Raw genomic sequence first — 13,430 nt, 5'->3', positions numbered from 1 at the left:
ACGGGCTTTCCTCAGAGCCGCCCTCCTCACTACCAGGCACTGAGAGAGAGAGAGAGAGAGAGAGAGAGAGAGAGAGAGAGAGAGAGAGAGAGAGAGAGAGAGAGAGAGAGAGAGAGAGAGAGAGAGAGAGATGAGAGAGAGAGAGAGAGAGAGAGAGAGAGAGAGAGAGAGAGAGAGAGAGAGAGAGAGAATGGAGACAGAAATGTGAAGTTTACTCTGGTTTGACACAGAATGAAGACATTCTAAGCATGCCAGCACATGGACCGAGTCACTTATGCTGGCCCCAGAAAGCCCTAAAGATCCCATGGGTGAAAATTGTTATAAATGACACAACAGTAAAAGTACAGTGTGACCCAGAACATCTGGAGGAACAAGTGGGTGCAGGAGGGGTGACATTGATTATCCATAAATGAGAAGCAGAACCACTCATGTGATGACCTGGCTTTAAACTAGAATGAATTTCCTCAATCAGCACTTGGAGATGCTTGTCAAAAGTTAATATTTCAAAAGGGAACAAGCCAGATAAACTGTGTCAACAGTGTAACTAAATGAATACAGGCTTCGGGGGCAACCCCAATGCCAAGATTCATTTTTCCATTTGAGCATTTGTATTGTTCTTTGAACTTAAACAGATGTACAAAGCAGTGTGGAACAACTAATAGGAGCAAGGAATGTAACATTCTTACATTCTGCCTGAGTAGGTTTCAGGGGTGTGAATCCAAATAGTTTAAAATATACACAAACTAAGACGAAAATGGACAGATTATGAGTATCTAGTGACTTGTTGTCAAAACTAAAGCTAGATATCTCAAACTGAATGTTTTGTCCAGTGGAGCACCACATTGTCCCACCAACCCAACCCAGCCCTGGCACTCACCTCTCCCAGGCTCGCCGTTGCTCAGCAGGCTCGTCCTCAGGTACTTGCTGGCCTGCGCTCCCCCTTCGTCCTCTAACCTCCTTTTGAGTCCGGCGGCGTCCCAGCCCTCGTCATCGTCCTCCCTCCCCCCATGCAGCGTCCGTTTGTGCATGTGGATCAGCTGCAGCAGCTTCTCCATCTTGTCCTTGTCGTACTGCCCCCCTCCCCCTCCCCCTGGGCGTTGGGGAGCTCTCTGGCTCCCCCCATTGGCCTGCGTCACTCGGGCCCCTGATGCAGAGGCCGGCCTTTCCTGACTCCCCCAGTCCGAGGGCCGGACTGCGGTCTTCAGACATCCCCGCGGGGGGACGGCGCCGGGGATAGGGTCAGGCTGGACGCCGACGCAGACGCCACTGCAGACGCTGCTGCTGCCGGAGCCGTCGCAGCCACGGCAGGCGGAGGGCGTTGCGGTCGGCGCTGCTCCAGGCCCTCTCCGCTGAGCAGGCCGTGGGCCTTGGCGGCGGCCAGCTGGTAGGAGGCCGGCGCGTGGAGGTAGGCGCGCAGGGCCTCGCCGCTGAAGCGCGGCCGGGGCCCCGAGGGGTATCCGGGCCGCTCGTCCAGGTGCTGGCGGTACTCGGGCAGCCGGAAGGCGGTCGACGGGCAGCGGCCCCTTCGCTGCTGGCCCAGGTAGTCCATCGCTTGGCGCTCCACGGCCGCCCCCAGGTCCTTGGGCGGATGCGAGCGCAGGCGCAGCAGCGCATGGTGGAGGGCCGGCAGAAAGGGCTCCAGCCGACGCAGAACCACCCCGTCACTCGGGTCGCGGGGAGGGGGAGCCGTGCATGTGGTTGCTGAGAGAGAGAGAGAGAGAGAGAGAGAGAGAGAGAGAGAGAGAGAGAGAGAGAGAGAGAGAGAGAGAGAGAGAGAGAGAGAGAGAGAGAGAGAGAGAGAGAGAGAGAGAAAGAAAAAGAAAGAAAGAAAAACAGAGTGAAAGCAAAAGAGAAAGAAAGGGAAAAAAAAGGGAGGAAACAAAACAAAAAAAAAGACTTGTCAGAATGATGAATCTAGATATTAAACCTTAATGTGTATGCTACAATGATGGCAGCAACAACAGAATGACAAACTTTCACTTACAGAATTTTGTCAGTCTGGGGTCTGGGCCCAGTCTAGGGTCTTGAAAGATAAAGAGGGCCTGTAAACCTTTTTCCATTCGACTCTTCCTCTCTAAAGTTCACAGATGGGGGGGGGGGGGGGAGGAGAGAGATGATATTTACATCCTGAGCAGCCTAAACCAGAAAGTTATAACACAGTGTGTCAAGGTATGTGTGCGTGTGCTTGTGTGTTTTTTACCATTTGATATTTGCATTTGGGCGGATGAAAGCAGGAAGAGAAATCCTTTGTCCATAAGAGGCTTCACAAGCACCTGGAGACAAAAAAAACAATGTTTAGATAACAAACACTTTGGGAAACAGACCAAGTGACAGTGCCAGCTAATAAGGGCAACAGTGATATCCAACAGTCAGAAGTAAAAACAATTAACACATCAGTAACAAACACGTGTAACAGCTGTTTTTGTTGTCATACAAAATTTGATGTCTTACTATTTTGTCCTTCTCAAGCTTCTGTAGCAGTCCAGCTAGATTTTGGTTGCCAGGTTTGCTCTTGCTCACCACTTCAAACAAACTGCAGTACATGCCATACTTTAACACTGCAATGGAGACACAAAGACAACACACACATCCAGATTAAGTCAATTTAAACCAAGGTCATATGCATAACACATATGATAAAAGCACATTTCACCTTAGTATTCACATGTAAACACTACATTACTACTATATTAAGTAAGGGATAATGTATAGAACGGCGGTCATTATTGGGAAAATAAGTCCCGACAGGGCGAACCGGACCCCGATGCGCCAGCGGAGGGGTCTTGTTTCGCCCTGAAGGGACTTATTTTCTCATAATGACCGGCGTTCTATACATTATCCCGCTTATTATACGGCTACTTGCCAAAACGAAATAATAAACTCCCCACGATATGACTTTAGCCTACATAGCCTAGCCTATTTGTTACCGTTCATCGTGGCATTTGCGGAGAAACAAATAGTTCGCAACACACGCTGCTGAACTTGAATCAAACATTCTTTAGAACACAGCTGATCAACCGTCTGCTTTCACATTTGAATGAAGTTCCAGTTCTTGCGTAGTGATATGAAAGACATATCAAAAGCACAAAATCCGTTGCCATTGACAGCGGTAATTATATGTTTGCAGCGGTAATTACATGAATTTATTTTACCGTAGAAGGTTGGGAAATCCCATTCAAGTCAATGGAGCGTTCTACTAGCATTGTGAAGAGCCGTATAATAAATAGTAATATCTAGTGGACCAGACACGGGTTAACAATAAGTGTTCATCCTGAGACCACAGCAATTAGGCCTCATGTGACTTCACTGGGACACCGACCTTCCCGCTTGCCGTAGAAAGTGTCCCACGATAGCAACGCTGGTATCCTCCTCTTGAATGCATCCAAGTGCATCGCTGTGCTGACGTCCAGTTTATCAGGTCTAACACAAAAGAAAAAAAAAAAAAAAACAATTTTGAAAGTTGACCAACTGGACAATGTGTTGTTTCATCAGCGTTCTTAAAATTGGCAAGACATAAGAAACTCGGTCTGTCTGTCTGTGCATGCTGCAGACACTTACAGTCGGAAGGGCAGAAGGGGGAGGTTGGAAGATCGGACGCTAATCTGGAAAAGCTCCTCTCCCTCGTTCACCAGGGTCCCACTCCAGACTGTGTACCTGCGCCTCACTAAGGAGCCAAAAAAAGGAACAGCCTTTTAATGTGTGTCTGACCAGCAGCTCATATCACCCAGAGTTCAGTCACTGTAAATAATGTCAAATTAGAAAGAATGATCTAACACTCCCAATGTTTCCCCTGAATCATTGACAACTTTGTTACAACAGATTTTTCCACCAAGTAAAAAACAAGCACAAAAAAAAACAAACTACACTAACAAGCACTACACATCCAACTCAAGTAGATATGAGATATTTATGAAGGAGCCTGTCTAGAACGTACCTCGGTTTCCATCACTCATGGGGCTGTTGAGCCTGAAACAATTACAGAAAGATCAACACAAAACCCCAAAACCACACAAATACAGGAGCGCTCATTTGACAGCCCCGGCAGGGCATTAGCAGCAAATAAAACAACCACATTCATCAATAATTAAATCAATCATTCAATATAATGTACTTGGTTCTGTCTTATTCCCAAGTGTGACAATTGGGGGGCCATACCTGTTTAGAGAGGCAACTGTTTCTTTGCCTCTGTACTGGAAGGACAGCACAGCGTAAGGGCACACGTGTCTGGGCCGGGTCTTCAGCTCTTCATAGGCAAACTCAAACAGGTATTGCTGCGTAAGAATAAGAAGAATAAACATTCAAAAAAACAATTCATCACACACAAACATGTGGCTCGGCAAGGGATAGCTGACAGATAGCAGTTTGCTTGCTTCGGTTCACTCAGCGCACAGCTAAATTCAAGATCAACAAAGAGAGGCTTCAAAGTTGCTGACAGGGTGTGTTGAGGCTCAATGCAGACGTGTGGGAGGAAAGGATCAGGCAGCCCCTATGCATACCTGAGTGTGTTCAAACGCCCGGTAGGAGTAGAGGGACGCCACTTTGCTTGCATTCTTGAACACGTGACAGTCGAACTTCTGCGTAGGGTCCACCGCGTTCTTTGGTGTGTTTTCATATATGGTTTTTAATTTACCCTACGGGTACAGAAGACATCTTTATCAGTTTTACATGAATACACGACATGAAAGCAATCTGTGGGCACAGGATAAATAAATAAATTTCACCACAGGACATGACCGGAGATATTTACCTTCATAATTTTGAACACTATGATTTCTCCAGTTGTTCCGGGTTCAAATGTATTGACTTGCAATAGATCAGAGTACCTTGATAGATACACACCTGAAATCATACAAAATACGTTAGAAGATGTGGATATCAGTCTTAATCATCCTTTTTATCCAATTCTATCTATGCTTTTCAAATCATTCTCGGGAGCAAGCAACAGTGCAAAACTTCCACAATCAGATTCAAATGCAATAGCAAAGACAAAGAATAAACAGCAGCTCTACCCGTCCTTAGGGTGCTAAGTAGCAGGCCGACTTTTCATTTATTTCCAGATACAATGACTGAGGAACATGCCTCACACCTTTACTACTTTACTAAACCTGCATACAATTAGGATTATTTCAGACTTCGCCTCAGAGCTTTGACCAGCCCTGACCACATGAGGAAATCTACTGCCATCTCAGCGAAGAGAGCTGAAATGAAACCCTCTAGGGCACCATTAGCAGGTTGCCAACACACAGGAACTGGTGAAGCCATAAAGACCAGAGGGCTGTTCTACTAAGCGGGGCGACAGGCTTGTCAAAAACATGTCACTTTTTAAGGCGAGACACTACAGGTGTAGGGTACAATTTTTAACAAGCAGATATCACTATGAAACTTCCCCAGTTGATTACTTACATTAATATGAGAAAAAAAAAATGTATTACAAGTTTGCTGTAATTTAACGTTTACATATGCAAATTAGGCATTATCTAATTAAATATGCGCTAATTTGCATACATTTTAAGGCACGAAACCTGAGCATTGGATACAGCCAGGTTAAAAATTATGTTTTCATTGTGTTCAGATATTAGATGGGGGAACATTTACAGAGGGATTTATGAATATCTACTTTTGTTATCCTGTAAATCATAAAATTATGTCACTAGCCCTAAAAAAACTATTTTTTCCATGTTTTTAGGCATAAAACGTCATGTAAGTCAGGCTAGGAATAATAGATCAACAAACCCCTCTGTAGAAATCTTCGACATATAGTTTTATAGCATATGTCTAGAAAGTTTGGTGTATGTACGTGCTTCTGAAGTGGAGTTTTTGAGCTCAGAGTGTGAGAGGAAACTCCTTTTGAGAAAACAGCCTTGAAAGACAGCCAATGAGATTCCGTTCTCAGCCTAGACTCGCCTTTGAACTTTCGCGATTGGTTGCTGATACAAAGGAAGTGTCCATATAAGAATCACATAGCGTGATAACAGGAAAAACAGAGCTTTCCAACGGTAGTACACATGATATGTTTTGGACCACGGTCGCGGGAGTGCATGCAAGGTTAGAATGCTAACTTTTGCTGAATTTAGGAGAAATATACAGGCGCGAGTAGTGTTGCACGGTGTATCGATACTAAAAAGGTATCACGATGCCTTCACGCAAAAAACGATACGATTTCCGACGTTTTTAGAATCGATACTTTGTTAAAATAATAACGTTCTGTGTCCGTGAACTGCTGCTCTCACTGCTCCTTGCACGCATCTAGGCAAGTGGGCGTGTCAAGCAGGCAGCTCTGAGTGAGTGAGTGCGCAGGCAACGTCAACATAGTCTTTCCCGACAGTCTGCGGCCTTGTGGATAAAACAAAAGGTGAAATCTGGAACTATGTCGGATAGCCTACATCGCGAATAGTGAAGGCAAGCCATCAGGTACACAGAGGCCCGTTTGTAAAATATGTTTCAAAGTCATTTAAAAGCAGTCATTGGCTAAACACCTCGGAGACATATCCCAAAAATGTTAAAGAGTTCAAAGAACGACAGGTTAACGAATATAGAAAACACGACTCCATGGTTAGTGCCAAGTTCTTCTCTTCTGTTTTAATCTAGCCTAAGTGAAACGAGTATGGTTCTCTGGGATAAAGCGAACCATCCTTCATCAATGAATTTTGACGTGACAACGAGCTGTAATCATTTTGACAGACATAACGAGCTGTAATCATAGGGTGCTAACGTGATGAAAGCGCAATGTTCACGCCAGAATAACATTACCATAACTTGTAAACAATCTATTTCATGTTCGGTCAGTACTATTGGTAATATTTGTCATGGCATGTAGACTGCAATTTGTTCAATAATTATTGCCCAGATGTAGGATAGGCTACCCGAAATGCGCTAATTAAAGCCCACAGCATATAATACCACCAAAGCGTGCTGAGTCCTAATAATAATAGCAGGTTATTGTTACGTGAGCAAATCATGTTATCAAAGAAATAGACGTAATGTAGGAATGCACACATATATATTGCAACAGGTAATGGTGTAGGCCTATCTAACAAAGACCTGAGTGGTTGGAACGTCGTACTTGTACACTGGGCGCAAAGAAGACTATCCTCACATTTTTCCCTAAAGTTGCAACTGTCAAGGAAATCAGGAAGGCCTAGGGTAGACTATACTGTACACCAGATAGCCTAAAGATTAGCCCCCTCTGCATAGCATTCAGTGATTTGCATACAGTAATTTCAACACTGACTAGCCTAGTTTGGCAATTTAAAGCTACTTTATTGCCAAAACACAACACAATGTAAATGAACTATAACAAACAACAAAAAAGGACTTAGTCATACAAAGTAGGCCTACTATTTTATTTTACTATTCAGAATTGACCTGCACACTACAAAAGTGCATCGAATTCAACACAAATGATTCAATACACTTGGAGAAGGTACGAGTCCTTTCTTTTCCAGATATCTTAGGATTTCGCCGTAGTATCGTTTCAGTATCGAGCATCGTGATATTTATGGCAGGTATCTTATCAAAGTCATAATTTTGGTATCGTGACAACACTAGGCGCGAGTAGACACAATATAATGAAATAAATACCTAAATGTGTAAATCGGACTTTTTTGTTGTAGTAGTGTGATAGAATACATGCTAAGGTAACATACTAGCTCAAAATCTTGAAATTGACCAGAGCATGAAAAAACGATGTTTTCACCTGCCGTGTCTCGCCTTAAACAACAGATGCCCGTTAGTGTTTTTCTACAGACCAATGGTTACACATGTAGTTACCTGGACAAGCCAGTGACCTTGCTTTGAGGTGTTGTATTAAAAAAAATGACTATAACCACATAGATCTCAATACAAATTTCAAGTTTTTGCCTGAAATTGCACTGTGCCTATTTACAAGGGCATTGTTCCCACCTCTTTTGGGGCCTACCATCAAATGTTGGACCTCTATAGAAAGCTGAGAACCTTAAGTTTTCGTACGAAACAGTCAAAATAACTGATGTACTCACACAGAGTTACAGAGGCTAGAATATAGTTTTTTATTTCTGCCGGATTACAAGCATCTCTGAACTGACCACATTTCAGCCCTCTGGGTCACTTGATATCCCTTAGAAACACAACTGAGCCCTAGCAACAGGTCTTGTGAGGCTGTGTGCTGTAGATCAATATAGAATGAAAATTTAGACCATTATTTGCCAAGGTATGCTCATGCATTTTGTAAAATGCCTATGGAAACTCCCCATTGGACTTTTTGTTATCCAAAATGCATACTGAAATGCTTACTGCACATGAAGCCCTTTGTGTAGCATAATCCTGGTTACAAATGAAAGGTAACACTTAGAGGTTTCTTGTGGACTATTTACATTGTATGGCAGGTGTTCTGATATAGACTGACTACACAAAATATGGAATAATTACAAAAAAGTCTATTTTTGCATTTACTTTGTTGGTTCAATGAGTGTGTATAAGATAAACTATACATCTGTACAACTAATATTGGATAATACAACATGAAGATTCCATTTCTATGGATTCTTGTGAATATTTCAGTGCCCAATATGTTGCATCTACTTAGGGTGCTGCAGCTACACTGCAGCCAGAAGTCGGGGTAGCACCAAAAGTGGAGGAGGGGGAGGGGGGCATTTTGGATCAAATTGAATTGAGACATAATAAAATTAATCTGAAAATGTAAAGCACTATACAGATTGTACATGAAAAAAGTTGTCATTTTTGGATTCCCAAGAGCCAAAGCTTTGAAATGGTGTATAACATTACTATGCTACATAGCAATATGGTGCATACAATTGATTTAGAATGTTGGGGGGAGGTGAGGGAAGGGGGTAACCGTCCCGCCGGCGGGTCATGAGGATTAAACTGATAAGGCAGTAAAGTCAGACGGACTCATTTGGTGATGCTGACATTTAACAGAGAGCTTTATCATGGTACCGGAGACCATCAAGTAGTCACACCCTCAAGATCTGAAGACAAAAGAAAACTCAGACCATTTTATACAATCTTAAACTGAATCTTGCAGAATCTTCAGCCATGCAAGCATGACTGAGACAATAAATATACATCTCATCCACATCAAGTGAGTTAAAACCAAAGTTTGTGCCAACTTGACATAAAAGATCCATATTGCCGCGTGCATGACGACCATTACTGTCTGGCATTCGAAGGCTTCACGCCATCATTCAAGGCCTATGCGTAGGCGCCACTATGGTGTCCAATTCCAAACCCCCGGTAACACTGACAGGGTCATTCCCTGGCTCCCAACTACTCCTAGAGGCCTCTGATAAATTCTCTGAAAAGCCACACTGAGTACAGAGATGAACACCGATAGAAAAAGGCCTCGGACATATAACAGTAGATCACGTAAGAAATCAAAGTGACAAAACAATTAAAATGATTTTTCCCCACAGTAGTGAAGCCGCTCAGGTGACCACACTCACCTTTAGCAGGACTGCCCAGCATGCTAACGCGGGAGTGGCCCACAGACAGGCCTTTCTCACAGATGGCCTGGACCTGCAAAGCCACAGATAGCTACAGGTTACATTCACACTCCTTGTGCTACTCCTGGAGTCATCTGTTAATGCACGTAGTCGAGTTTTGAATAAATGAAGCCAATCTGATATTACTGGAGAGCACACACATTTGCTCTTCAAATCAATACCTTAATTCATAAACAAATAAATACACTACGTGGTTCTGATTGCTTTGCTGACTGAAGCAAATCAAAAAGTCATGTCATAAACATATTACAACACTTTTGACAATAACACAGTTCTTACAGATGAAAAAAATAACCTCATTAAACAAGTCTGACGGCAGGTGAGTGGTATGGTTTAAACACATTCAAAGTGTGTTTGAATGTGTGCAAATCTGAGTGGCAAGATTTGCATAACTGATTATCTTCTGCTTTGTGTGTCCATCTAGTGTGCTTTGTCCACACAACCGGACATGACCACCTTCCAGTCTACCTGGCCCAGGTGGGAGCAGACTCACCTTGTCTTTGTCCGGTAGCAAGAAGCCATACGACTCCTCCAGCTCTGCATCTGTGCGGCCATGCTGCTTGAGCTCCCTCTTTTTCTCAATGAACTAACAAGGGAAAAAAAAAAGAAGCAGGATATGTTAATCACCACACTCATAAAAACTCCACTATCGTGTTTTTTTTTTATAATAACAATTTATATTGCTATGGCAGATACAAGCTTTCATGAAAACCATTCAGAATGGCAATCACTGATCTGCAGCTACTCAGTAACATAATGTTGAAGTCTTAAGTTTTAAGACTCAAGACTGCAATCTCGTGTTGAAGATGAGCCTGTTCAGTCTTTTCTTGAGGACACTGACATCATGTGTGTAATTATGACCAACCATGGCATGGCATGGCATGTGGTATCTGGAATGTGTTTATACAATGAAACAACATTACATGGAAGTGTGGTGAAGCGGTAGCGTCGCCACCTGAGAAAACGGTCAGCCAGGGATCAATTCCTGAACCTGACCTTGCTAGTTCCTGTTGCTTTGTGTGAGAGCACCACCTTTGTGTTAAATCCCACTCTTTGCATTTATGTGTACAAGAGGGACTGAGAGTTTGTGGGAATTTGAGTGATAAGACCAAAGGCTTACTTCTTTTTCAAGAAGCTCGTTGTGAATGAGACGGGCTTTGGTGTATGTGAAGGTCCCCCGCGAGTTAGGCTCCAGGTAGAAAGAGGAGAGAAGCTTCACAAGTTCATCAAACTCACGAGATTCTGGGGAAAGGTTCTGGAACAAACCTGAAACAAAGGCAAATTTAAAAAAACATGAGCATTTCAACAGTAATCTACTAGAACACAATAATGCCAAGGAAGAAAGATTTCAAACATCCCAAAGAGAACAATAAATTAGTCATCTATAGAAAACTTGAATTTTGTATCTAGAATATGTCCTCACATGCACCTCACATTTGAATGCCTTCAAGAGTGTTTTTCATCGACCTTCTGAAATTAGCTGACTAACACAATTTTTCAGTCATACCGTTTCTGTTACAGCTCTAGTAGTTGGTCTCGGTTGACTCCCTGTATTACAAGAGGAATTGTGATAGTAGGTAGAATGGTGAAAGTAGTTTCACTTTCTAAACCTGAACTTTCTCAGGAAAGACAAGCGCAACTGAAAAAGTGGTGATGAATAACTTCCCAAATATTTGCATCTCAATGGGACAATGGGAACCCTACAAGTCAATGGAGCTGTGCCACATAAGCTTTTGGGAAGCGCATACAAGACGAAAGAACTCACTAGGAATCATGACATGACATAACGTACAAACCTGTTTCTCTCTCTGCACTGACAAATACTAACTGACACTCAAGAAAGACACACTTTTACATCCAATCCATTTTCAATCCAAGCTGTGCCGCCAAAGCAGTAAGCCAGCCTCTCCCTTTTTAAATAAATAAATAAATAAAATATATATAGTTTTATTTGACAACACCTGGACAACAACCAAGATATGTGACTAGGACCCCCACATAACCCAGTCTGGGTCTATTTAAAGCCTGACTGGAGACAGAGTGAAAATATTGCATTACATTCTGAGCCGAATCAACAGAGCACACAAAGCACTAGCACCATGCACATACACAGGCAGCAAACGGGGGACATGTCAAAACACACGCTCATGTACCAGTATCCACCATGGGGTATACCCACAAGTAATCCAGTATCAGATATGAAATGCGAGGCTTTAGATCGGGTGGCCATGTTTACTACTGAACAGCCCACACACAGTGCTTCCAGAGTAACAAAAACCCTTCATGGTGTTGAAGGAATGAAATGAGCTATTAATAATAATGATGGCTCTAAGGAAAGACTGGGCAACTGAAGCCACAATTAACCCCCAAGATCACCGGTGACACTCAAGGCAGCTGGGGCCAGGCAGGGCTGCAGCTGTTATGTAGTGTGAAACAGTGCTGAGGCTACAGGCAGGTCAGTGTGGGCTAAGCTTATGTGCTATGCCATGCTGATTGTGGTACTTCTCATTTTGCATCCAGACCCAGACTACTTCTCAAGTTTTGCCTCTATTCCAAATGGGCAGGGATACTGCTACAGGCACACTTGTGGACAACTGGAGGGACTGGGTGAACAAAGAGAAAGAAACTGAGGGGGGAAAAAAGAGGCCTGAAACATGGGTGAACCATGGGTGTCTTGAGTGGTCACGTAAGAGTGGTGAAGTAATAAACACCGAGGCCTCGGCCTAATGCATGGTGAGCCAGCGCGCATCCGAGGAAGTAGGAGTGGTAAGCCAACTTGTGTAGCTTGGCAACTAACGTTAACAGCAAAAACGGTGGATTTGTGTACATAAACGCATGTACAACTTGACCCCACACATGCTGTGTTAACGACAATTACACTACACCATGGACAAGGAACTTGGTGGTCATGTCTTCACATGGCTTCTTGCTTTCGAATTTACCTGCCACACCGGGTTATGAGTGTTAGCTAGCTAACAGTTCAGAGCGCGATGTATGGTTGCTAACTGTACAACTGACACTATATCTTTAACTAGTTGTCCTCTGCAGCATGGCCTGTGTTATGGCGTTAATGAATCAGTTGTTACTAAAGTCTTAAAAGGTCCCGTCTTAAAAGCCAACATTACATGCAGCCAAGGGTGAAATATGAAAAAGACAATCCCTTTCAGGCTTCAGCTAATGCTAGCTGGCGAGCTAGCTAGTATTAAGAGGACACAACCTTTCCTTTCCTTGATCTTCCGTGGAATCTGAAAATTTCTTCTTAGCAACTCTTCAGCAGGTCTCTGAAGTGTCGACGGTGAAGTACTGCTGGTTTTCAAATCCATCATACCGATCTTCCGCCGCTCAGACGCATCTTGTTCAGACATTTGCTCGTCTTCACATACAGCTTGTTCGCCATTTTGCTTGGATGTGGCCGAGATACTATCTGACAACAATTGCTTCTGAGAGTTGCAGCCCTCGGATGAAATCCCACTGAACTTAAGGCTTTCGTTGTCGTTTTCAATTTCCGCGTAAGAATTGCAGGCCATTTTCAGGCACTGCGGACCTCTTCTGAGGGCGAAGAAATTGGTAACAGCGCAGCTTTGCTGAGTGCCTGTCCTCTTCAACCAGCCTCCGCCATTATGCCTCTGACGTATGGCCTTCTCCACCACTGCAAAACCCTAGCGTCACTGTTCCCAGTCAGCTTTCGCCCTCCAGAGGCACTTAATAAACAGTGCAGTGTTGTGAAGTAACTGTCGCCAACACTACCTACACTACCTTTAAAGTGTAATAGGGCCTACTCACTTGTGAGAAATTAAAAAGTACAAAAGCTCTAATAGACTAATAGTCTAATGTTGGTGACAACATTTTTATTTGTCAGTGGCTTTTTCATTTCATTTTTCATCAGATATTAAGTTTTGTTTTGTGTTGTTGGTGTGTGTGTGTGTGTGT

General features: G+C 43.4%; 1 protein-coding gene across 1 annotated transcript in view; it reads right to left on the bottom strand.

Annotated features, from left to right (window-relative positions):
- tasorb (transcription activation suppressor b) overlaps positions 1-13,184 on the bottom strand; it is a 27,820-nt gene extending 14,636 nt beyond the window's left edge. The window contains exons 1-16 of the mRNA XM_042097784.1: positions 12,718-13,184; positions 10,621-10,766; positions 9,994-10,086; positions 9,441-9,513; positions 4,748-4,839; positions 4,497-4,631; positions 4,156-4,271; positions 3,935-3,966; positions 3,559-3,664; positions 3,320-3,420; positions 2,452-2,558; positions 2,201-2,273; positions 1,985-2,074; positions 1,298-1,701; positions 878-1,199; positions 5-39 (exon numbers count right to left, since the gene is read on the bottom strand). Coding sequence (XP_041953718.1) covers positions 5-39; positions 878-1,199; positions 1,298-1,701; positions 1,985-2,074; positions 2,201-2,273; positions 2,452-2,558; positions 3,320-3,420; positions 3,559-3,664; positions 3,935-3,966; positions 4,156-4,271; positions 4,497-4,631; positions 4,748-4,839; positions 9,441-9,513; positions 9,994-10,086; positions 10,621-10,766; positions 12,718-13,027 — 2,235 coding nt within the window. The 5' untranslated portion in view covers positions 13,028-13,184. The remainder of the gene's footprint in view (positions 1-4; positions 40-877; positions 1,200-1,297; positions 1,702-1,984; positions 2,075-2,200; positions 2,274-2,451; positions 2,559-3,319; positions 3,421-3,558; positions 3,665-3,934; positions 3,967-4,155; positions 4,272-4,496; positions 4,632-4,747; positions 4,840-9,440; positions 9,514-9,993; positions 10,087-10,620; positions 10,767-12,717) is intronic.
- Positions 13,185-13,430: the final 246 nt, after the last annotated feature.

The sequence above is a fragment of the Alosa sapidissima genome, chromosome 7, assembly GCF_018492685.1.
Source record: "Alosa sapidissima isolate fAloSap1 chromosome 7, fAloSap1.pri, whole genome shotgun sequence".
In the NCBI taxonomy this organism is placed as follows: domain Eukaryota; kingdom Metazoa; phylum Chordata; class Actinopteri; order Clupeiformes; family Clupeidae; genus Alosa; species Alosa sapidissima.
Note: the sequence above shows the minus strand (reverse complement) of the source record. Positions and strands in the feature narration are given on the sequence as shown.